The sequence below is a fragment of the Lipotes vexillifer genome, unplaced genomic scaffold (genome assembly GCF_000442215.2).
Source record: "Lipotes vexillifer unplaced genomic scaffold, Lipotes_vexillifer_v1.1 scaffold1034, whole genome shotgun sequence".
Classification (NCBI taxonomy): domain Eukaryota; kingdom Metazoa; phylum Chordata; class Mammalia; order Artiodactyla; family Lipotidae; genus Lipotes; species Lipotes vexillifer.
The window spans coordinates 161,519-186,725 of NW_006790288.1; the positions used below are offsets into that span (position 1 = coordinate 161,519).

General features: G+C 43.4%; 3 protein-coding genes and 1 pseudogene across 4 annotated transcripts in view; 2 read left to right on the forward strand and 2 right to left on the reverse strand.

The window, feature by feature from the left end:
- LOC103069308 (histone H3-like) overlaps positions 1–18,386 on the reverse strand; it is a 20,015-nt gene extending 1,629 nt beyond the window's left edge. The window contains exons 1-3 of the mRNA XM_007463523.1: positions 17,982–18,386; positions 17,579–17,777; positions 4,136–4,258 (exon numbers count right to left, since the gene is read on the reverse strand). Coding sequence (XP_007463585.1) covers positions 4,136–4,258; positions 17,579–17,777; positions 17,982–18,386 — 727 coding nt within the window. The remainder of the gene's footprint in view (positions 1–4,135; positions 4,259–17,578; positions 17,778–17,981) is intronic.
- H4C14 (H4 clustered histone 14) lies at positions 4,041–4,401 on the forward strand. Its single transcript, XM_007463474.1, has one exon. The coding sequence runs from the start codon at positions 4,044–4,046 to the stop codon at positions 4,353–4,355; it is 312 nt and encodes a 103-aa protein (XP_007463536.1). The 5' UTR covers positions 4,041–4,043; the 3' UTR covers positions 4,356–4,401.
- A 1,072-nt stretch (positions 18,387–19,458) lies between the features above and the next one.
- Positions 19,459–19,953, reverse strand: H2AC18 (H2A clustered histone 18). Its single transcript, XM_007463473.1, has one exon. It carries the CDS (start codon positions 19,949–19,951, stop codon positions 19,559–19,561), a length of 393 nt encoding a protein of 130 aa, XP_007463535.1. The 5' UTR covers positions 19,952–19,953; the 3' UTR covers positions 19,459–19,558.
- A 324-nt stretch (positions 19,954–20,277) lies between these two features.
- On the forward strand, positions 20,278–20,793 carry LOC103080427 (histone H2B type 2-E pseudogene; annotated as a pseudogene). Its single transcript, XR_014368671.1, has one exon. The product of XR_014368671.1 is annotated as a histone H2B type 2-E pseudogene (transcript).
- The last annotated feature ends 4,414 nt before the right edge of the window (positions 20,794–25,207 follow it).

Consider the following 25,207-nt stretch of genomic DNA (forward strand, 5'->3'; position numbering starts at 1 on the left):
AACAGTGAGAGGCCCGCGTACCGCAAAAAAAAAAAAAACAAAAAAAAACAAGCAGTTATGAAGGTTACCAATGCTTTAAATTGTAATAACTGACATAAAAACTTACTCGTATGCTTATTTGATTTAAAAAAATTATTGCATCCAAATCTTATAAAAACTCAAGCCTGAGAACAAAAGCAGCCCCAAGAGGCTCAAAACTTACCTATATGGTGTCAGTATGAATGACCATCTTCCTGAAGTCAAAGTAAAATAAAAGTGATTTTGAAAGGATTTCCTGAACGTTAAACACAAGGTAGAAACTTATCTTTATAACAATCTGTGATGTATGGTTGCCTTAGAAGTCCCCTTTAATAAGAGAATTCTGATTCATATTAGAAGTCTCCTTAGGCAGCAGCAATCTCCTGCTCTAGGGAGAAGAGCTAAACTGTCAGCGCAGAAGTGTAGCTGATGTGCACAACTGTTACCCCCTCCTGTGGTGGTTTTGTAATAATGTCTTACATATACAGAGCACTACTCGGTATTGTAAAACTCTCTACATACACTATCTCATTTAATCCTAACTCTGTGAAATAGATGTTATTTTCCTCATTTTACAGATAAATAAACTGAGTCTCAGAGAAGTCTCTGAAGTCTCTCATCCTGGATAAGCAACAAGGTCTGCATAATATTCTAAAGCAAAAGAATGAAATTATAATGGATTTCCAGTTTCATCAGGCTTGGGGTATATTTTAAAGCACTGAAGAATCTTCACAACATACGATCAAATTACTCAACTGAACTATACCCATCAGAAGAGGAAACTACCCCAGGGCAGGTGTCGATGACAGCCCAAAGCTGCCCAACCAAATGACACATTTCTTTGAAATGTTCTTTTTTTTTTTTTTTTTTTTAATGTACGCACTCTTGGCCAAGCTGTATGGATGTGTTCATTTAAACAAGAAAAAGATTCTCAAGCTATTTATATAGAATCTAACAGTAATGGGACTTATATTACCTTTATAATGTAGAGAATAAGAAAATTCCAAGAGTCTTCCTCTGGCTTAATAAAGAAATTGAATAAGAATTTCTACTCAAAAACAGTGATGCCAATTTAAATATTAACTCCGGGGCAACACATCAAATAAGATAATCAGAATAGTATATCATTATGGGTCATAGGTAACATTTCTCTGAATATAACAATCTGATATATGGTTGCCTTAGAAGTCACCTTTAATAAGAGAATTCTGATTCATATTAGTTCAACTTCACCTATTCTCCACATTGGACAATAGAGTGATACTCCTATGAGCATTCTCAATACACCACTTTATCAGAAGCAAGTTTATAATAAAGAAGAACCTCTGCTTTGCTGCAGCTGTGAGGAAGAGGGAATATTTTTCTCCTTTAATATTTCTGAAGTTTCTTTCATCAGAAATAATAAGAATCTGCAGTTTTGAGACAGCACTGAAATTTCACTATTTAGTACTGAGGAGGGGAAGAAAACAGGGATGAGAAGCTTAAATTTTACCATAGGGAATAAACAGGCAAGAGAATATGTTAGTAAGTGAATTATTAGGCATATAATGTTTTGTATGCACATGTGTTTCTTTTTAATACAGAAGTAATGAACTAAATTAAAATATATGTTTCAGGAAGACAGTTTGTGTTTAGTTTTTGACTTCAAGCACCGCCAGGCCTTCAATTATCCCATTTTGAGACTGAATCTTTGGTTTGTGGGTTAGTCAGGCCATGTGCCTGCTTCCCTTTCATTCTGAGTAGCTTGCAGCCCTAGACCAAATTGAGAAGCCATGATTTTGAGCTTTTTTTCTTACCCCATTCTGAGCTAAACTCATTCCCCCAACATCCTACTCATTGATAAACACTTCCTCTTTTCTACCAGTCCTTAACACTACTGCCTGTACTGTACAGTGAGGGGTTGTGTAGGGGAGGGAAATTTTTCCTTGACCCCCTTAGGGTCCCTGGCTGGGTCTGAAAATTAACAAAGACAGATTAACAGGAAAGAGGGGTCAGGTAGGCCTCTTAGGGAGAGTAAATGACTTTTAGGAAAGATGAATGGACCCTTAGAATAGATGGGAGGTATGATAGTCTGTGACAAAGTTTGAGTTTGGTGTTGACTTCTAGTCTCCTCTCCTGTGACAAGAGTCAATCTTCCCTGGTTGATGAAACCACCTGGGGACAGGATTTCTGTCAATTGGGTTCCTTTCCAAGGATCTGTCTTTAGGCAGATAAGGGGAGTTCAAAGAAAGTCTGTCCCTGCATTTGCTGTTTTTCAAAGTATTACGGCTCAAAATAATCAATACACCAAAGGAGCATATTTTGAGGTAGCATGTCCTGAATTCCTACAGTCATGTTTTGAGGTGGCATATGCTACTACCCTTCAACATCTATTGTGAATTCCAGGGTGTTGATTTAGGCATGTGATGCATGGTGGCACCATCCAAAGAGTGGAGAGAGAACCCCATTCTTATGGGGTGGGGGGAGGAGAATATATTTCCTCAGCCCCCACGAGAGTCATACCTTGGAGATTTTAAGTTTAAACATTTTGATTTTTGGAGACTTTGAGTTTAAAATGACTAAAGAACAACCAGAAGAATCTACATGTCTGGAGCCTAGAAGTTTGGATAAAGATATAGATTTAAGATTCACCAGCATATAGAAGGTTGAGCTAAAGGAGAGCTGAAAGAAGGAACATAAATTGTTTTTTGTTGTCGTTATTTTTTTTTAAATATCAAAAAAATAATAATGTCTCAGAAAAAAACATAATTATTTCTGACGCAGAAACCACATCTCCTCCTGTATTCTACAGAAGGCCCTGGTAATGAACGTGTTATCAGTAGAATCCCGATTTCATAAGGAAGTTTCTGGTAATGACTCTCAATATGGACTCTCAATATGGACTCAGATGTCCTCTTGTGAAACCCAATCCAGCAAACTTTGCTAGCTCCATGTAGGGCCTCAATTTGGGCACTGAATTCTGGCTGAAAACAAGGGTTGGATTTAGAGGATCTGTAGAAAGGGAGGTACAGAGGCCCTTCAGTCTTCTTCCTGTATATATTGCTTCTTTCAGCAGAGCTTTGGATGACAGTGAGTTGGATTCACTGACCTCCATGTTAAAAGTCTTGCAGTATACAGACCAATTTTCCTAGGATCTGATTTCTCCTAGGTGAGGTGAAATTCCATGCCTCATATCAACAAAACAGAGACGAGACTCGGGAATTACGGCGCTCTCCCTGCTTCCCCCTCCACGCACATCCAAGGTGCCGCTGCTCTTGAGATCGCCTACTGGGTCTGTCAGTCTAATTGTGGGAACCGCCTTTGCTGCAGTTTTATGTAACCGTGGTTCCGAAGCCTGGGATCCTTCTGTCGGTGTTGTACACGGCGCTGGTGCTCTGTTCTCCTTTCCGTTTCTGGATTCCATTTGCTCTTCCTCTGGTCATCTCCACTATTCCTTTCTTCCTAGCCTAAATTTAATGCCTTCTGGGGGCACACAGGGAGAGAGACAGAGGCGAAAACAGCGACGGGATCCGGAAGCTGGGATCCGAATTCTCCCGGGGACTCTGGCAAATAGATCTTTTAAAAGATTGGAGTCCGAGAGGGGAGGGGCAATATAAGAGTTAGGGGATTAAGAGATACAAACTACTATATATAAAATAAATAAGCTAGAAGAATATATCGTACCGCACAGAGAATGTAACTGGCATTTTATAATACCTAAACGGAGTCTAATTTATAAAAATATTGAATCGCTGTCGATACACTTGAAACTGATATAAAATTGTAAATCAACTATACTTCAAAAATAAATAAGTTAAATAAATAAATAAAAATAAACGGTGAGAGTCCGTTGAAGGGAGCTGTGGAGGGTGAAGGAGGGATAGGGAAACAGCAGAAAAGAAATGACGAAATGTCGAGCGGGCGGGGCCCATTTAGACAGCTTCCCGGCCGCGCGCTTTCGGTTTTCAATCTGGTCCGCTACTCTTGTATATCAGGGGAAAAGGCGAGCTTGCTTGTCTCAAAGGTGTTTTCAGACCTCATTCGCCATGTCTGGAAGAGGGAAGGGCGGTAAAGGCTTGGGTAAGGGTGGCGCTAAGCGCCACCGTAAGGTTTTGAGAGATAACATCCAAGGCATCACCAAGCCCGCCATTCGGCGTCTTGCTCGGCGCGGGGGTGTCAAGCGCATCTCCGGCCTCATTTACGAAGAGACCCGAGGTGTGTTGAAAGTGTTCCTGGAGAATGTCATTCGGGACGCGGTCACCTACACGGAGCACGCCAAGCGCAAGACGGTCACTGCCATGGACGTGGTGTACGCGCTCAAACGGCAGGGACGCACTCTGTATGGCTTCGGAGGCTAAGCTGCAGCTTCTGTGCTGTGACAATCTCAAAGGCCCTTTTCAGGGCCAACCACCCAGTCATCAGAAGAGCTAGGCACTTGCCTGAGGTATAGGTAACTTTGAATTTGGGGGTTGGTTAGTAGTGGGATCAGGAGTTTAGGAGGTACCGATGCCCAAAAGTGCTAACAGCCCTGAAAACCCTTAAAAGCTGCCTTTCACTTGCCTGCGTCAATTTTTGCCAGCCTGAAAGGCTATACGTGCTCCAGATTTAAAGCATTTTTCAGCTTGCTTTTGGGCGTGTATCATTTGTAATCGTTGGACCAGACTGTGGAAAGTGGTGTGTGTGGGTTTCACTTACAAGGTCTACAGTGAGGGAGAGGGCTGGGCGGCTTAACGCTGTGTGCACATTGGGTAATTGTGTCATTACAGCCTCCTCACTTGGAAAGGTGCAAAAACACTAGCAAAACCAAATCCAGTCACCAACCATTCAAAACTGAAACAAATATAGGTTGTTAGACCAGAGATGAGCTCATTAATACAATACTTAAGTACATCTGGAAATTATCTGGCTAGTGTATGAAAAGTATTTTTGGTTTCCTGTGTTTTTGGTGTTAAAGGCCCCTCACAATTATCTGCTGAGAGTAGTGCCTGTGCGTGCACGTGTACGCTACATTTAAGGGAGAATTTAGTTTCTGAGGTTTGTCTTTCAGTGATAACATTACAAAGAGACAAATGCAGAAGCAACTAAATATGAATCTTATATATAAAATCTGAGCAAACTATATAACCTTAATGTGAAAGCAAGTCTTCAAGAAACAGTTCGGGTATGTGACTTTTCCATTGTAGCCTAGAGTAAGCCTAGAGTAGCCTGTTGTAGCCTAGAGTAAGAGACCGGCAGAAACATACCCACCATCAATACAGAAAGCACAATTTAATTTTTGACAAGGCAAAAGTAAATTCTCCTTTATATATATATATATATGTGAAGCCATTCTCTATACTATCACTTCTAAATCGCCTTGATTTGAATTGAAATGTAGGTCCACGCCTCTGGTCCTTAAACCTAATTATAGTTTTGCAGCTATTACATTTGCAAGTAAAAAATTTTTTTAGTGTTCTATCTAGGCTTATGATTTTACAGCTAAATTTGGCTTGTATGTAGCCAAGAAAAAATTCTACAGAAGAAATTCTGTCAGCTCCCAAAAGATAAGCCAGCTATTGCATTATTGGTCTCCACACTTGGCAGCTCTCATTAGCATCAAACGCTAGGTGAGCTAGGTTTAAAACATGATGCTTAGCAATGGAGATGCCAGAAAGTCAAAGCATGTGAGACTTGCCTGTAATAGCTTATTATCAGAATAGGGGATAAAAATAATACATAAATACATACATATACATACATACATACTCACATACACAGCCCAAAAGTACATGGTGGCACATATTCGGTATGATGAGAAATGTAGCCGATGATTACTATAGGAGTCTTAACACTACAGAAGTCACTGGCTGATGGGAAATGAGCAAGCTTGGCTGTGGAGGTGGGACTTGTGTCAGACTGTTAAGAAAGAACCGACGGATTTCCCTGGTGGTCCAATGGTTAAGACTCGGCGCTCCAATGCAGGGGGTCTGGATTTGATCCCTGGTCAGGGAACTAGATCCCACATGCTGCAACTAAGACCCGGCACAGCCAAATAAATAAATAAATAAATTTTTTTTTTTTAAAGAAGGAACTAAATGCCTGGTATCCTATTAAGAGATACAGTAAAGGGGAGGGGGAGGATCAGGGGGTGAGAGGCAAGAATAACATTTGTGAAGATGTCCAAGTGAGAAATAAATAAGAGGATTCAATGGTCAAGATGTTTCATCTTCCCTTTAAATTAAAATCTCAACTGCAACTGATGGCATTTGTATTTCAAATATCACTGTGATTTTTTTTTTTTTTAACTTTAAAGGCAATGCAGATTGAATATATCTGATCCTCACTGAGATACTCTGGAGAAGGAGATATCAAAAGTTTGAAAAGAAACCAAAGAATAAAGGAAGGGGGTGGGGGAACATGTCCATTATCTAAACTAGTGGTTCTCAAAGTGTGGTCTCTAGTCTAGGAACATCAGATCACCTGGGACTTGTGAGAAATGCAAAATCTTGGACTCACTACAGACCTATTGCATGAGAAACTCTGGGAGGTGAGACCTAGCAATTTGTATTTTAAGAAACCTTTCAGTTGATTCTGAAACACATTAAACTTTGAGAATGACTGATCTAGGTAACAGTTTTTCTTTAAATCAAACAAAAATATTTAGAATCTGAGTATATATTACCCTAATTTTTTACCATAATGTTAAATTTTGCTTTCTTTGATGGAAAAGAAAAACATTAGGTGAGTGATCCTAATAAAATTTTGTAGGACAAAATATTACAGGAGGAAAAAGTTAAAATAGCTTATTTCCTAAAAGCATTTGGGGCAAAAAAGAAGTATGAATAAAAAATGTAGTTAGCTTGTTTTACTAAATATTATTGGTTTGTGGGGTTTTTTTTAAATATTATTTTATTTATTCTTTTATACAGCAGGTTCTTATTAGTTATCCATTTTATACATATTAGTGTATACATGTCAATCCCAATCTCCCAGTTCATCACACCACCACCCCACCCCCACCGCTTTCCCCCCTTGCTGTCCATATGTTTGCTCTCTACTGGTTTGTGTTTTTGACAGTACTGAATTTTGTAATCAGTGGATATGTTTCTTTAATTTATTCCTAAATTTCTCCAAGATCTTGTCCTTTAACCATGAATTATACATCTTCTTTACAGTGATTTTAATAGTGATCCCTGTTCCCACCTCGTCTACTCCACTAAATACTATTATAATAGGACATGACCGAATCCTCTGTTAGCCGTATCCAGCCTGTGAATATTGCCGAATTACAGTATATGCATTATACATATTTTTGTGTTAATAAATGGCTTTTTTGTTGTTGTTCTTAACTATCTGTAATAGTGAGGAATTAATGCTCTGATTTGCCTTTTTGTTTTGCTTGTCTGTTTTTTAATTTTATTTTATTTGGCCATGCTGCGGGGCATGTGGGATCTCAATTCCCCTACCAGGGATTGAACCTCTGTCCCCTGCATTGTGAACACAGAGCCTTAACCACTGGACTGCCAGGGAAGTCCCAATGCTCTGATTTGCTAACAAAATAATTTCCTTCCCATTTATACCCCTGAGTGGCTCAAATACTCTCTGTAAGCCAGCCCTGTCTGCCAAGTCTTTCCTTCCCTGGGTGAATTCAAGATTTCCACTAGGATATATGTATACAAATGATTCTCGCCAGTCTGCATGTCTACTTCCATTACCATGGTCATAGAGGCACTTAAGTGTCCCACTGGCTAATCAGACTTCACAATGGACCAGTTTGAAGTTTTACCTTTCCTTTCCAGGCTCCCTGTTTCTCTGAATAACAGCATTATGCTCTAGAAGACTGGATACTCCTGTCATCTTTCACAACATTCTTATTTGCTTCCTTTGAAACCTTTTACTCTGAACTTTATATTCTGTCTATTGATGAACATGTTATTTCTCTACTTGAGCCAAAAGGATAGAATTATCCTTAATGCAGAATATTACTAGTATATATAAATATGTATGGATGTATAGAGAATTATCAGGAAGAATGTTCACAAAAATTTGAGTGATTTATGGATGTTGGTTTTTGTTATATTCGTTGAATATTTTGAATTGTTTGGATGTCTTAAAATAAGAATGTACAATTCCCCCCACCCCAGACAATCAGAAGATATAGATAGATAGATAGATAGATTGATAGATAGATAGATAGATAGGTAGATGATACATAGATAGATGATACATCGATATATAGGAAGATAGTCTGGGCTATATGAACCATGGCAAATCTTAACTTTGCCACAGTTCAATTTTCTCATATGAGTGGCCACCAGCCCTTCATTTCCTTTCTACCACCTCACAATGCAATAAGACTGAATGCAATAACTTCCCAACCATTAAACACAAAATCCAAGTAGCAAAGGAAGAGAAGAGTGGGGAAAATCAATCAAAGAAACACAAATCCAAAATCAAAACCTGACTGAGGAAAATTCAATCGTGAGTTCACAAAGTTTAACCCTGAGCAGGGATTCTGATTGGTTGGAGAGGGCCCACGGCCTTAAGAAAGAAACTTTGCAAGATCAGGAAACACTTAACATTTTGCTCATCCTGTCTAAGAGGGACCGTGAGATTCAGAACTAAATAACAAACTGACCAAATTCAATTGCTAATGTCCAGAGTCAGTTGTACCAAAACTTTTAGATTGGAAGCTTACAGTTTAGCAAAACCTATCAAAAAACCCCTTCAGATATACTGAAAATGAACCCCAATTACATGCACAAGGGTAATAAGTTGTAACAGTGTTTTTAGTGGCAAAAATCTGGAAAATACTTAAATATTAATTAATATGAGTCTGAGTAAATAAATTAAGAAATATCCATTAAGTGAAAGCTGTGCATCCTTTAAAAAGAATAAAGCAGATTGATTCAGATACTTTTATATCTGTAAGGGTTGAGATAGAAGGACTTCATATATATATCTCAAGGTCATGCCCCTTGCTTTTTTCACTTTTATATTAAATATATATATATATATACTTTTTTCACTTATAGATAAACTATATTTTTAAGGAAAAAGAAAACAAAGGGCAGGATAGTGTGTCTTCTGTGTAAATTGTCTTAAAAGAACATTGGTAAATAAATAGAACTGTATTGGTAAATAAATAGAACATTTTTCTGGAAGTACATATAAGAAATCTATAACAGTTATTACCATTATGAAGAGGAAATAAAGTAGTAGACTGGGAAGAGGAGGATTTTACTTTTCATTTTATTCTTTCCTATACTGTTGGATTCTCTCTCAAGTAAAGTATCACTTTTAGTGTTTGTGCGTGTGTGTATCAACAGAAGTAATCTAGAGAGTAGGATTATGAGCCACTTTGTTTTTCCTTTGTAAGTATTATAAAAAACACTCAATGTTTTAAAAATATAGGAAGGGGGATAAACCATCTCAAAATGGCTGGCATAGTGCCTGGCACATGGCAGACAATAAATATTAGTTAAATCTTAAAAAATAGAGTTTTATGAATTGAAAAGGAAAATAATTCGCTAAAAAGAATTCAATTTTATAAATTGAAAAGGACAAGAATTCACTACACATATGTCTGTTTTTCAGCAGGCAATCCTCTGGGTGATTTTTCCATACCAGTCTTTTTTTTTTTTTAGTTAATGAGGCCTGATGATAGGTCTGCTTCTCAGCTGGGCTCACCATACCCTAAAGAGATGAATCTTGGAGAACCTTGAAATCAGGCAGAGGAGATTAGACACAGTAGAATAGAGCCTGGAGATCTCTGTTGATTCTTGGGCAAGTTGAGAGTGATCTTTTGGGAAGGTTAGTCTGGCTGAGGTGTGCAAGGTGGACTGAAGGGGACAGAGAATTAGAAATTGAAATGAGTTAGGAGACTGTTGCAAGCCTTATAGGGCCCTGGACAAGAATGGTGGCAGCAGGATTGAAGGAGAAAAATAGATGGAGATGGAAGGAGACGCAGTAACCTCTGGTTTCTCTAACCATGAAGTGGCCATTGGCGTTGAATTTAGATACCACTCTTTGATTTGAATTAATTTTTATTTTTTTTAATTTAGTTACTTTTAATTAATTTATTTTTGTCTGCGTTGGGTCTTCATTGTTGCGCGCGGGCTTCCTCTGGTTGCGGCAAGCGGGGGCTACTCTTCGTTGCAGTGGGCGTGCTTCTCATTGTGGTGGCTTCTCTCTTTGTGGAGCATGGGCTCTGGGCATGGTCTTCAGTAGTTGTGGCGCGAGGGCTCAGTGGATGTGGCTCACGGGCTCTAGAGCGCAGGCTCAGTAGCTGTGGCGCACGGGCCTAGTTGCTCCACGGCATGTGGGATCTTCCTGGACCAGGGCTCAAACCCGTGTCCCCTGCATTGGCAGGTGGATTCTTAAACCACTGTGCCACCAGGGAAGTCCCTGAATTAACTTTTAAACAAGAGAATAATGAGTAATAGTTCCCATTTATTGAATACCTACTATGTACCATTTATACTGTTTGCATAGTTTACAAATCTTCAGAACAACCCCAAAAGGTAGTTATCCCCATTTTCAAAGCAAGAAACTGACGTTCATGCAGTTTAAATAACTTGGCATTCTCTGATACATTACGATGCTCCTGAATCTTACTAAAATATTTGCCTAAAATTCGAAAACCCCAAATAATCTGAGGATCTTTAATACATTTGCTACATTTATTTAATAGAACCATATAATATTGATTCCGGAAAAGACCCAAGAAATTATCTGATCCAATTTCCTCATGATATTTTTCCTCTGCTTTTAGGACAAAACTCTACTCTATCTTCCCTTCCCCACCAGATCCCTAAGTGGTGTAGATTCCTGAGAGGCCCCTTCTTTGATCTCCCTATAAGCTCTTCCCACAGGCACTCCCACTGGTTCCTCTAGCTCCTCTGGGCAGATAGGAAAATCCAGCTGGTCTCTAGCTCCGCCTCCCGATCCACAATCCCTGCTGCTGGAAGGACATGGCCACGTGCTTCTGCCTGGTGCCAGCTCTGACCCAGTGTGGCCTGAACGCTTCAGCAGCTCCCCGTCCCAGCCTGCCTATTCTTGTGATGGTGGCCTCATCCTCCCAGTCGCTCAGGCAGGAAGGTCTCGAGACACGTTTGATTACTTTTTGCCATAACCACCTCCTTCTATCCCCATCCAGGTTCAGGCGATCTTCTACCTGCAATAACATCAAAACTTTCCCTCCAGTCCATTGCTGTGGCTGCTTGCCTTGTTCTCCTCATGCTCAGCACCTCTCATCTGCTACATCCCTGAGGGCTGGGACTTGGCCGCTGCTCACTTCTGACTCCTTTTGCACCCCCACTACGGATTAACCCTCTGTGTACACAGCCCTGATTATGTTACCCACCTGCTTAAGGCATTGCCCCGTTTGGGCGTTCCCCACTTTTCTTACTCTCTTGTCCCCATTTCCCTATCTTTTCCCCATCACCCCCCACAGAAAACCATTCTACTATGTTTAAAGTATCTTTTAATTTCTATGTGTGATTGCAAAATCTATTAATTTTTAAAATTTTCATAAATAATACTCTATTAGATCTCATTTCCTTATTTCTCTCAGAACTATGTTTTTAGGATCTGTCCTTATTGTTATGTGTCCATATAATCCACTGTCTCTTACTGCTGCAGAGCGCTCCATGGAGTGTGTCTACCACATTTTCTCTATCAATTCTTCCAGTGATGAATGCCCACATTGTTTCTAATGTTCCATCATACTTGTCATGGTCTCTGATAGACCTTTGTGAGAATTTCTTTTGGATGAATACCTGGAAAGAGTTACTGGTTCCCATGATGTGTAACCTTAATTGGCCTAAGAAGTACCAGGCTGCTCTCCAGAATGGCTGCCCCAGGTCACACCCCACCAGCTGGGCACCAACCACCTAAGCCCTCCATCCTGGCCAACCCTTAGCATTATTCAACTTTCCATGGCTGGCCAGAGTATCGAGTATAAAGTGATTATCTCATTATCGCTTTAATTTGCCTTTCTCTGATTACTAGTATTTATGAGCATCTCTACATATGTATGTTAATTTTGTTGCTTCCTCTTCTATAATCCCTCCCCCTACACTGTTTACAGAGTAAAATTTACCCCCTCCCCAGTTTGGCATTCAAGACCCCCAATAAGCCGGCCTCAAAATCCCACCCCTGAAAAGTCATTTCCCATTTCCGGCCTTGGACCCTGTGGACCAGCCACCACTCACAATTCTCCTTGTTTTTTTCTTGAACCCCACCTCAAGTTGTCCTACAAGAAGAGCTCCGTGGATCCCTCGGTTAAAACTGACCTTTCCCTCTGACCTTCCAGATAATTCATCTGCACCTTTCTCCACTGGCTACAATGGCTCACCTTCATTATAGTGCATGTCTTCTCACAGAGCCTAAGGACCTGGTTCCCATTTCTGCAAACACATATACATGCCTCCAGCTATGAACAGTTGCCAGGCTCCTTGTTTATTTATTTATTTATTTATTTAGGCTGCACCGAGTCTTAGTTGTGGCATTCAGGACCTTTTTAGTTGCAGCATGGGGACTCTTAGTTGTGGCATGCATGTGGCATCTATTTCCCCGACCAGGAATCTAACCCAGACCCCTTGCATTGGGAGCACGGAGTCTTACCCACTGAGCCACCAGGGAAGTCCCAGCCAGGCTTCTTTTTGAACAAAACAGTAAGATTTTTTTAATTTGAGGGATGATTTTACTTTATTCTTTGTAATTTTCTCTACTGCAGTGGTTTTCAGTTGCAGGTTGTAACCCATGAGCAGGTGATAAAATCAATTTACAGAATGGGAACCAGTATATTTTATTAATGAAACAGAATAGGATTGAAAATATCAAGGTACATCCCAAACCAAAAAAATATCCTTTTGTATAACTTGTTTCAATTTTTTAGATATGTGTGAATGTGCAGCAGGTAGTAATATAAAATTATATCTTTCTATAGTTTGGAGTCAGCAGAAATCAGAGCTACTATACATATATAGTGATAGTGTATCTCTACATGTAATTATTGAGTATGTGTGTGTGTGTGTTTCTTCTGACACAATGAATCTAATGCAAAAAGAAAACACAAGACCCAGGCTCAAGTTCCACATCTGCTATCTTCCAGCTGTATGAGCCATGTTCCCAGGTGTCTCTCCCTCAGCAGCTTTAGTTTCTTCAGCTATTCAACAGAAATTTTAAATGCCCTTCTTCCCATCCTGGGATACTGTGAAATTGAATGAGAGTGAAAGGTGAGCCATAAGCCATCTAGGGACCTGGGTGTTCTTACTTCCTGGGGCGCACAGTCTAGAATCTGGCTGTGTGTTGAAAATTATTCACCAATGTGTATGTGTGTGTGCGTGTCATTCTTTTTTCCATGACATGATTATAACTGTGACTTAACATCAATTCACATTAATGTCACTAATATTTACATCACTGATATTAATGATGCTGATAATATTGATTTATGACCATATGTAAGGCTCTGTTCTAAGCACTTTGTATGGGCTGTATTATCTCTTTTCATCCTCACAGTAATCCTGAAGTGGGTGCAATTAGGATCCTGCTTTACACATGAGGAAATGGAGATCGCAGTCTTTTCTCTTTGCAGCCTTTTCCTGGTTAAGGGTCAGGAGCCCTGGCCCTACCCTGTAAGGGGTCTCAGGTATCAGCCCCAGTTCATTGCAGTGAGGACCCTAGACTTCTGTTTCCCAACCCCTTTCTCTCCTCTACTATCCTTCCTCCCCTTCCTACTGCTCTTTATACATACTTCACTCTCTGCTCCTGACCACATCCCAATCCCATACCATATCCCCAAAAATCCTGTCAGTAGGGCTGAATCTGATGTCTTTGTGGGTATAGAAACAGACACTCCTCCCCAGATGCTCTGCATTCAGGAACAGACTGGGGGCACTGGCGGGAATGTAGCTCAGTGAACTCTTCTCTCAGTTCCTGTCACCAGGAGCAGGCTGTCTGGGACTGTGACCATTCATGGGCAAGGGGTACCTGGGCTTTCCAGGAACCCTGCCCACAGACAGTTTCCTGCTCCCATGTTCTGGGAACCCCCAAGGACTTTGGAAGTTCTTCCCAGATATCCAGTCCAGGCCAGCTCTTGATCTGTAACTTCAAGTACTCCAAGAACTGGGAGCATCTTCTGCTCAGCTCCCTCATATAAGACAAAGAGTTGAAGGCCAGGAGAATTGGTCCCTCATCAAGCATTTCGTGACCACCTATGGTGTTCCAGGCACTGCTTGGGTGCTGGTGTCACAGAGATGAACAAGGACCAGTCCTCACCCTGAGGAATGATGCCAGCCTAATGCCAAGGGTAGGGAATAGGAAGGGGTGTTAGGATAGGATGAGGGAAAAGCAAGGAGGAGGGCCTAAAGAGATAAAAGCAAAGAGGAGAAAGGGAAGAAAGGATGAGCAGGGATTCTCAGGGTTACCTAAAAAGGGGAGGACATTCTGGAGAGAAGAAATGGAGTGTGTGAAGACATTGTATACTTGGGGATTGCAGATGTTCTGAGGGGATAGAAACTTCTGTTCAGTTGGCAGTGCACCTGAAACCTGGAGAGGCTCTGGGAAATACCAGGAACTAGATGTGTATTCAAATAATTTTATTGGGATTTTTTAATTTAATAACTATTAATAGAGTAACTAAAAGTAATTGAATACTTATTCTGGACCAGACACTGTGCTAGCTACTTTATAGGAACTGTCACTTTTAATATTTCCAACAACATTATTAGCAAGATACTGTTGTCCCCATTTTACAAATGGGAAAATGAGGCCTACAGAGATTTACTTGCCGAAGATAGATACCTGTTATATGGGAGAGACCAGGATTCAAACTCAGGTTTGTCTAACTCCAGAGTCCCTACCAGTTATTAACCTGTACTGCTCTGACTGCCATGCAAAGGAAGGTGAACTTTATTCTGAAGGGAATAGAGAGGGAGACAGAAAATTTTTAAGAATGCAAGTGACAGGCTCAAAAAAAAATGCATTTTAAAAAAGACAGCTCTCACACAGAGTGGATGCTTAGTAGCAAAGCAGTCAAGTCTGAATATTTAATCCTCTAGAACAGAGCTGGTGAGGGTGTCAGTTAAGACAGGGACCATAGATGGATGGAGAGAGGGTAATAGACTTGAAAGTCAGGTAGGGGATTTGATAATACTTGCTGACCCATGAAATTTGGACGAATGAGAAAAAAAAGGAACTGCTGACCTGAACAGATCGGGGAGAGGGAGTGAAGGTGTCTTTCAGTTAAGATGGGGAATATAGGAGGGAAAAAATAGCTTTGGGAAGCAAGATGATGCAGTTTTGGAAAGAAGCTGAGTTTGAAGAGCCTATTATCCATCCAGAAGGACCTGGCCACCAGGCAGTTAGAAATATTGGTGTAGAGCTCAGGACAGGGGTCTCAGAAGATACCAATTTAGGGGCACTTGGCAGAGAGCAGAGATATGAAAAGCAGGGAAGCTGTGATCTCACTTTAGTTTCAAGGAGAGAAGAAAAAAAAAAAAAAACAGCCAAGGTCAGTATGGGTGAAACAACCAGAAATATTGATGCGCCCTAGAAGAGAAAGAGAACATGAGAAGGCTGAGATGAGGAACTGGAGAAGGAGGATGATCAGGAGAGGGTGTGAACCCGAAGGCCAAGTCCTCTTCCAAGGAAGCAAAGGTAAAATCAACAGGGCATGTAGTTTCTCTCTGCACACACCCGTGCACCTGTCCCCCACTACCCTCACTAAGGCAGAATTAAACCTGAACAAATACTGTTTTTCTATTCCTAAAAATCCCAGGTTTGGGGCAGACTTTCCCTGAAACCAATCTAACCACGTAGAACCTAATCACTAAAGGAAAAGCATTTATTTACCTTGCCCTTAATTTTCCTTTAACTCTCAATCTGAGAGTAGAGAATGATTTAAGTACAGAAATGATTAAATGTTAAAACTTACATTTTAAATTGTTCTCTCACATTGATGAAATTCTTTTATGCTGGTCTTCCAAATAGATTTGAAAGATTGCTGTGAGGGTAGGCCTCTACAGTGACAAGAACACAAAATTTTATGCTATTCCTGACTGGATATCGAAAATGCCACTAAACTTCCCTTGAGATTCATACAGAAAGATTTCCTGGATGTTAAGGGTGCCCAGACTGGTAAAATAAAGCAATGTGATCTCAGAGGCAGGCAGAGGATGTGGAGCACTGACACCTGACATGAAATTGCAGTTTCCAGGGTCTGCTCAGCTGCTCCTGAACCTGAGATGCTAGACAAGTCACTCACCAGAGAACCTCAGCCTGTACCTCAGAGAGCCCTATGTCTGTATGTCCCTGAAAGTTTTACCATGAGGATGGATGAGATGATGGGTGCAAAGTTGGTGCCCCACACACCCCTTGAATTCACTACTTCTTAACTCAGAGTACAGACCCAGGCCCTGGATCCACCCTGCATTGGCGGCCTAAGCAGGTAATAAGGGTCTAGGCAGAGACCCAGAGGCATGCTCTGGAAATTGCTATGACCCTGGAGCAGAAACACACTGCAACCTGTAGCAGGAGGGGCCACAGTCCCTACACTGCTCCCCCCTTTTCTGACACATCTCAAAAGACATAACTAAAGCTTAAAAAACAAACAAACAAAAAGTAAATATCCTTCCTTTTCCCTCTCCCTTCTGTGAATTCTCACTGATCTCTATAATGAATGCTTTTAACCTGGCACTGTGCTGAGACAAAGCAGAAAACATAAGTCTTGGCCTTTTCCAAGTTCAGATAAGTGACTGAGAAGGTTAAGAAGAGGTGTCACCTAAGACCTGTACAGCCTTTGTATCTGAGCTCTGTGGAGATGGGCTCTACAAGACCTTGCCCCGTGCCACTGCCCACTAGAGGCCTTGCACTTCCACCTCCCAAATGGTACAAGAATCATCTCTAAGGCCTCCATTCTCACTATTTCCTAACAGTGGGTAACTTCCTCTCCCCAAAGGAGGACCATGCTCTGCCTGTTTGATCTCTTCCCCAAACTTGAACTCAGAGCCCCACTTCTGTTCTTTCGCTGAGTAATCCAAAACCTGGGGACCGACTTCCCACATGTCTGAATAAAACATGTAGAGACACTACCAAGTCTGGAAAGAGAATCCAAACACAGGTTGAAGCTTTTAGAGATTACTTCGCGAAGTAGAGTGAGTCTCACAGTGAACTCGGCAGGAAAGGAGCAATATGTTTAACGCCCAGTTCACGAAAGTGGGCTTAGGATCTGTACAAACACCCTTCCATCCAAACCATGGGTTTTGATTAGAAGCAGAGGGTGGGAGTGAGGCCCCAGATTAACGACACTTGAACCCCAGAAACACACTTTCCCCGGCAGAAATGGGGCGGGACCCACCGAGGTGGCGATTTCCCTCCGGAGCCGGAGGGCCGCGCGGGGGGGGGCCCCTTTCCGGCGGGGGTGAGGAGGTCAGACTTGCGCGCGGCTCTCAGCTGCCTGAAGGCCAGCCCCCGCGCGCTCAAGCCCGCGAATCCTGAGCGTCCCCTAGTGACTCCGCCTGGTCTAACAGCCCCCACGCCCCCACGCCCCCACGCCCCTACTCCACCACCACCCCCACCACCCGGGACAGATTACAGTTCTGGGCCAAGGTCGAGTACGAAGACGTCCTAGAAGAGCCCGACCCTACGGGAGGACCCATGGCTGCCTCCAAGAAGCGAAACTGGGCGCCCTGGCCGCGCCCAAGGACGCAGCGGCTACCTCGCCAGTCCAGAGAAGCCGACTGACCAAACTCAAAAGATCTTGACACCCCGGAAGGCGGCCAGCAAGCAGGGGACTAGGCCGGATACCTGGCCTTTCTTTAGCCTATCTGGTGGAGCCCAACGCTCTGCCCGCTCTAACGGCCTCTCCTCCCGGGGTATGCGAGGGTCCACCGGGAGAGCAGGGCCAAGTGGCACAGCTTCTTCCAAGTGCAGTTGTGGGTGGCTCTGAAAAGAGCCTTTGGTTATGATGGAACCTCGAGCCGAGCGCACACTTAAGCCCGCTCCCCGCGGATGCGGCGGGCCAGCTGGATGTCTTTGGGCATGATGGTCACGCGCTTGGCGTGGATAGCGCACAGGTTCGTGTCTTCAAACAGCCCCACCAGGTAGGCCTCGCTCGCCTCCTGCAGCGCCATCACGGCCGAGCTCTGGAAGCGCAGGTCGGTCTTGAAGTCCTGCGCGATCTCGCGCACCAGCCGCTGGAAGGGCAGCTTGCGGATCAGCAGCTCGGTCGACTTCTGGTAGCGCCGGATCTCGCGCAGGGCCACGGTGCCCGGCCGGTAGCGGTGCGGCTTCTTGACGCCGCCGGTGGCCGGCGCGCTCTTGCGGGCCGCCTTGGTGGCCAGCTGCTTCCGCGGGGCCTTGCCACCGGTCGACTTGCGAGCAGTCTGCTTTGTACGGGCCATAGCGAACCGAGACACGAGCACAACGGCGCAGCGATGCGCAAGGAGAGGAACCGGGATCCAGCCCGCCGCAGCGGTCTTTATAGGCACAGTCTTTTCCCGATTGGGCGGAACAATAATTGAAAGTCCCGCGCTGGCTGTCCATTGGCTGTGACGTTATCGGCCCTAGCGCCACTGATTGGCTTGGGCAGAATCCCCCCCTACCCCCGCCCACCCGCCTCCCTTTCTACTTTCCAGTTCGCCAACAGTTTCCCCTGCCTTGTTTTTCCTTTCTTTCAGGGTGAGAGTTGGTTTTGAACGCAACTGTGTCAGAATGTTCCTCCTCAGCCCTTCGCTCCCTGGGAACACGCTACCCGCGAAACCCTCTTTCTACGCTTTCTAGCTCCCGAATTGAACCTCAACCTTCTGTTTGGCCCCGCCGCCCCCGGAACGCCTTGTTGCCTTCTCAGAGCCCCCTAGCTTACTTAGTTGGCATGACGGATCGTTGTGGGGTTTTTTGTTTTGTTTCCGCCTTTCGGTGCTTTTCGGATCGGAAAGTTATCTGCGCCCCCCTCCGGGCGCAAGATTCCGCCTCCGAAAGCCTAAGTGGGGACCTGTATCTCCGCCGCGAAGGCGCCTTTTTTTCCCCTTTGACACAGTCGACTCACTTAAGCCAAACCCCAGGTCCGCCACACTCCCGAAAACTGTCCGCTCCCCTAACCGACTGGGGTGAACGGGGCGTGTACGTGTGTGAAAGAGAGAGGGAACGTCCCCTTGGTACTAGACCTCAAGTGTTGGGGAACTATACTATAAAGTTGCTCACTAGGCATCCGACCCCGCGTTAAGGCATCGCGGGTCGCCTGACGGAGCACTTAGAACTGAGTCGACCCTGGCGCCCAAGAGGCTTGCTACCTTCACCTGAGTTAATTAACCTCCAGGATTTACAACCTGTCGCCACCCACCCAAGCATGACACCGGTAGGGTACTCAAAGATTCCAGAGGATGGGCGAATGGCACTCCCTCCCCCTCCGTAGCCCTGGGCCGCACGTCTACTACTGAGAAAGCTAAAATTGAGCAAACTAGGTGCTGGAACAACTCTTTTTATTTGAAAACGTGGGTGGCTCTGAAAAGAGCCTTTGATTTCACAGGTGCCCCTTCAGGTAGGGGGCTTAGAGAGGGCTTACCAGAGACCGGCCTCACTTGCCCTTCGCCTTGTGGTGGCTCTCCGTCTTCTTGGGGAGCAACACGGCCTGAATGTTCGGCAAAACGCCGCCCTGGGCGATGGTGACTTTGCCCAGCAGCTTGTTCAGCTCCTCGTCATTACGAATGGCCAACTGCAGGTGACGAGGAATAATGCGTGTCTTCTTGTTGTCTCGGGCCGCGTTGCCCGCCAGCTCCAGGATTTCGGCAGTCAGGTACTCGAGGACTGCCGCCATATACACGGGCGCGCCGGCCCCCACCCGCTCGGCGTAGTTGCCCTTACGCAGCAGGCGGTGCACTCGCCCCACCGGGAACTGCAAGCCTGCGCGGGACGACCGCGACTTAGCCTTGGCGCGAGTCTTGCCTCCTTGTTTGCCACGACCAGACATGACAGCCACTAGCACTACAGAACGCTCCCGCTTGACGGCTAACAAATTCGCTCTCAACAGCGCCGCTTCACCCTTTTATAGGCAGAACGGCGATTGTCTACGGAGCAATTTGATTGGCTAAAACACATCTTTGTCCTGATGACCAATAGGATAGCTCAACCAGAATCCGCTCATTTACATAACCTCGTCCCCCTCGCAAGAGAGCCGCTGGAAACTCGCGAATCGCAACGCGGCGTAATCCGAACCTTAATTTGCGTACAGCCTCTATAAGTACCGAGTCGCTTCCGGTAGCCTCGGTGCCGCTGCTGTGTTTGCGCTCGTGGTGGTCTCTGCAGCTCGTGCTTGCCGTCATGCCTGAGCCGGCAAAATCCGCCCCGGCGTCCAAGAAGGGCTCGAAGAAAGCTGTCACCAAAGCCCAGAAAAAGGACGGCAGGAAGCGCAAACGCAGCCGCAAGGAGAGCTATTCCATCTATGTGTACAAGGTACTGAAGCAAGTGCACCCGGACACCGGCATCTCGTCCAAGGCCATGGGCATCATGAACTCGTTCGTCAACGACATCTTCGAGCGCATCGCGGGCGAAGCGTCGCGCCTGGCGCATTACAACAAGCGGTCGACCATCACCTCCCGGGAGATCCAGACGGCCGTGCGCCTGCTGCTGCCCGGCGAGCTGGCCAAACACGCCGTGTCCGAGGGCACTAAGGCGGTCACCAAGTACACCAGCTCCAAGTGAGTTCCTGCCGGGATGCGGCGCGCGCACGAGTCGCCGAGCCGCTTGACTTTCCAAAGGCTCTTTTCAGAGCCACCCACGTTCTCAGTAGAAGAAGCTGTCATGTTTTACACGGGTTTTTCGTAGTCCTACTTGCTTTTTCGTTTCCTCATCTAGTGAACGTTAAGAGCATTCACAGTCGTTAAGTACGAACACAGCCATTTTTTCCAGATAAGTGACGGAGTGTTCTTACCTAGTTTGGGAGAACCTAATGGGGTATAGATGTGCTGCGTTTTGTCAGAACTTTTGAAACTGGCTGTTTCAATGATGTTTTTTATGAACTTAGGTATGCAAGGTGAAGTTCGAATATCAAAGATGCGGCCATCTGGTGTTCCTAAGTGGTAAAACTGGTTATAATTAATTTTGTGTACTGTGTGCTCGGTGTTGATAAAAAAGGGATAACAACTTTCACTTGGTACTAACAAATTCCTTGCGTTTGTGTATCTTGCATTCACAAGCACCTGAGTACCCAGTTTATGTGTAGATTCCCCAATAGGGAAATTGGAGCTTGGTCTTGATACCTAGGAATTAACCATTCTTCTGGTAGCTTCTGTCTGCCTCATCTTAGGTCAAATCACATAAAACTTGCCTAATACTCGGTGATAGTGTTCTCCCCAGAGAATTACCTCTTAGAAAAGCTTGCCCAATTTAAAAGACATGTCCATACAATGGAAATAAGGTATGCATAATTTCCAAAGCAGAAAAATATTTGAAATGTTCGAGGAGCAGAAAGCCCTAATACAGCTGGGAATGCAGAGGAGACTGGCTTCAGAAGTTAGTGTCGGTGCTTTGGGAACCCTTGGATTGCTTTCTGTAGGGACATGAATAACAGGACCTCATTAACCTTAAAGTAGATCCCTCTGGTTGCTACGGTGAATCAAAGATCCTAGATTGTCCATAGTAGAAGCAAAGGAACCAATTAGGAGGGCTATTACAGTGTTGCAAGCTAGAGCAGTGACTCAATTAAAGTCTCTTTTCCAGACCAGCAGTATTAGAATTACCTGAGAATTTATTAAAGGTGGAATCTTCAGACCCTAATAATTTGTGTTAACGAGCCCTCTGGGTGATTCTGATGCATGCTAAAGTGTGAGAACCACTGGGTAGTCTAGACATGCGGGATTGGAGAACAGTGATAATAACGGAGATGGTGAGAAATGTTGCGATTAGGATTATATTTTGGAGGTAGTACTGTGGATAGGAGCAAAACCCCTAGGTTTTTAGCCTGAGCAACTGCGTAAACAGTGGTGCTGTTGATTAGGATTGAATACTGGGAGGAGGGATAGGTTGGGGCATTGAAGGGGGATCCAGAATTCTGATTTAAGATTGAGAACCTTCAATATATGGAGTTGACATTCAACATTCAACTCGATAAATGGAGTTGGCAGTGTGAGAGATGCATCTAGGGCTCAGCGAAGATAACATGAACCTGCTTTTTAAAAAAGTGCACAACCTAAAAATTGAGAAGTATGTTTTATTCGGTGGATTTAGCTGAGGACTTAAGCCTGGGATACAGCCTCTCAGATCCAAGGGACTGTTCCAAAGAGGTAAGGGAGGAGCCAGGATATATAGGAGTTTTTGAGGAAAAAAATAACCAAACATATAGTCGAACATCAAAAGATTACTGGTAATCACAAAAACAGACATCTCAAGTTAATGATTTTAGTGCTTTCCTAGGTATGGGAAGATACAAGAGTTTGGTCTTATTGAAACCATTTCTTTGATGTGCACCTTAACTATGTAGGGCCATTATCTTGTTTTTCTCCATCCTGAATCTCCTCAGGGTGCACCGTCAGGGGCGGCTGCAGTGGCTGAGGGCTTTTTGGCCACAACATCTTTTGCTTACTGAAATGGCAGGCGACATTCTTTGTCCACACTGTAAACACAGCAGTGGGGATGAAGGCTATCACCTTATTCTTCTAGACTTTATTTCTCCTTATATGTTTCCTTAACGTATTCTTTGAGATTTGATTTCGTATGTGTTTATGTAGTATAACTTAGTAGTTGATAGCCCTATAATGTATGTTATTGACTATGTAGCATTTTTCTTATTCTGTTTTTCTAATTTTATGCTGATTTTCATTAAGGAGCTCACCTAATCCCTTATGTAGGTGGAGCTCAAACTTGACTGCCCATAGGTACCTGGAGAACTTTTAGAAATACTGATGTCTGGGTGCCATCCCCAGAAATTCTGATTTAAGTGATTTGGGACACAGTCATCACTTGGAATTTTTTTAAAAGTTCCCCAGGTGACTTTAATGAGCAGTCAAGTTTGAGAACCATTGCCACATGTGTTTCCCAGAAAACAGATCTTATCTACAGTTCTTAGCGTTGGCATGATTGGTTTAAATGTAGTCCGAACCACTTCCCACACTGATTAGCTCAGGAATCTAGACCAATCTAATCAGCACAAACATTTCAGAAATTGAACTACTGGGAATGTAGATTGCTCTTATCTTTTGGTAAAGAATCTTCTTTGCTTTCAAGAGGCTGCAGCAGAATGTAGTGTTATGTGGGTGTGAAGGCAAGAATGATTGTAGACCACAGGAGGGCAACTGCTGAGAGGAAGAATTGGAAAGCTGAGCCACTCATGGAGTTCAGCCAGCCTCAGAGCCCTACTTGGATCTTGAAATATTTGAGAAATAATAATTTCCCAGAATAAAAGGAAAGATGATAGACCTTTTATCTTGGAAGATCTCAAAGAGGCCAAATAGGGTAGATAAGGAAAAATAGAGGTGCTCCAACTATACATTTGGACTAAATGTCCATGTTTTAAAATCAATATTTGACCAGGGCCAAAGATTAATATTGCCATTAAAATGAAGGACAGTCTAGGATTTTTAAAAATCTGAAATTTTATTTAAAAATTAAATAATTCTATTATTAAAGATTTTAGTTTGCATTAGTTTCTTAGGGCTGCCATAACAAATTCCCACAAACTGAGTGGCTTAAAACAACGGAAATTTATTCTGTCATAATTTCTGGAGGCTAGAAGTCTAAAGTCAGTGTGTTGGCAGGCCCCTGTCCCTCTGAAGGCTCTTGGCCAGGATCCTTCCTTGTCTTTCAGCTTCTGGTAGCCCGAGGTATTATTTGGTTTATGACAAACCCTGACATTTGTCTCAGTATTCTTCCTGTGCATTTCTACATTTTATTATAAGGACACCTGTCATACTGGATTAGAGCCCACCCTAATGACCTTATTTTAACTTGATTACATCTACAAAGACCCTATTTTCAAATAAGGCCAAATTCTAAGGCACTGGGGAGTTAGACTTCAACATATCTTTTGAGGGGACACAATTCAACCTATAACAGTAGTCAACAGCTGGGGTAGGCTGAATAGGGCTCCTAAATATGTCCACATCTAAACCCTAGAATCTGTGAATATTACCTTAAATGTCAAAGGGGACTTTCCTGGTGTGATTTTGCGATACGGAGATTATGCTGGATTATTTGGGTGGGCCCAAATGTAATCACCAGTGTCCTCATGAGAGGCAAAAAAAAGCCAAGGGAGGAAGAAGGTGATGGAAGCAGAGAGATTTGGAGATGGTACGATGCTGGCTTTGAGAATGGAGGCTGGAACCATGAGCCAAGAAATGCTCCTCTAGAACCTGGAAAATGCATGGAAAAGGATTCTCCCCTAGAACCTTTGGAGAGAGCAGTTTTGAGACCTGCCTGGTGAAACTGATTTTTGTGCTTCTGATCTCCAGAACTTTAAGAGAATAAATTTGTGTTTTAAGCCACCAAGTTTATAGTTATTTGTTACAACAGCCGTAGGAAATTAATGCAACACCTTTATAGCAGGGGTCCCCAACCCCCGGGCAGCGGACCGGTGGGGGTCCACGGCTTGTTGGGAACCGGGCCGCACAGCACGAGGTGAGCGGCGGGCGAGCGAGGGAAGCTTCAACTGCCGCTCCCCATTGCTCGCATTACCGCCTGAAACCGTCCCCCACGCCCGTCTGTGTACAATTGCCTTCCACAAAACCGGTCCCTGGTGCCAAAAAGGTTGGGGACCGCTGCTTTAAAGAATTTTTTTTTGACAGTTGGAGAAATTTGAATATGGATTGCATATTGGTTAATATTACTGAATCAATATTAAATTTTTGGCGTGTAATAATGGTACTGTAGTTATATAGGAGAACGTCCTTATTTTTAAGAGAGACATGTAAATAAAGTATTTAGGGAAAAGAATGAAATTTTGCCATTTGCAGGAACATGGATGGACTTGGAGGGCATTATACTAAGTGAAATAGATCAGAGAAAGATACTGTATAATATCATTTATATGTGGAATCTAAAAATTACAATAAACTAGTAAATATAACATAAAAGAAGCAGACTCACAGATACAGAGAACAAACTAGTGGTTACCAGTGGAGAGGGGCAATTTAGGGATGGGGGAGTGGGAAGTACAAACTACTGGGTGTAAGATAGGCTCAAGGATGTATTGTACAACACGGCGAATATAGCCAATATTTTGTAATAACTGTAA

What these genes read in the sequence shown, in the direction of transcription:
- H2AC18 (XM_007463473.1), bottom strand. Translation starts at nt 19,951, where the DNA reads ATGTCTGGTCGTGGCAAACAAGGAGGCAAGACTCGCGCCAAGGCTAAG.
- H4C14 (XM_007463474.1), top strand. Translation starts at nt 4,044, where the DNA reads ATGTCTGGAAGAGGGAAGGGCGGTAAAGGCTTGGGTAAGGGTGGCGCT.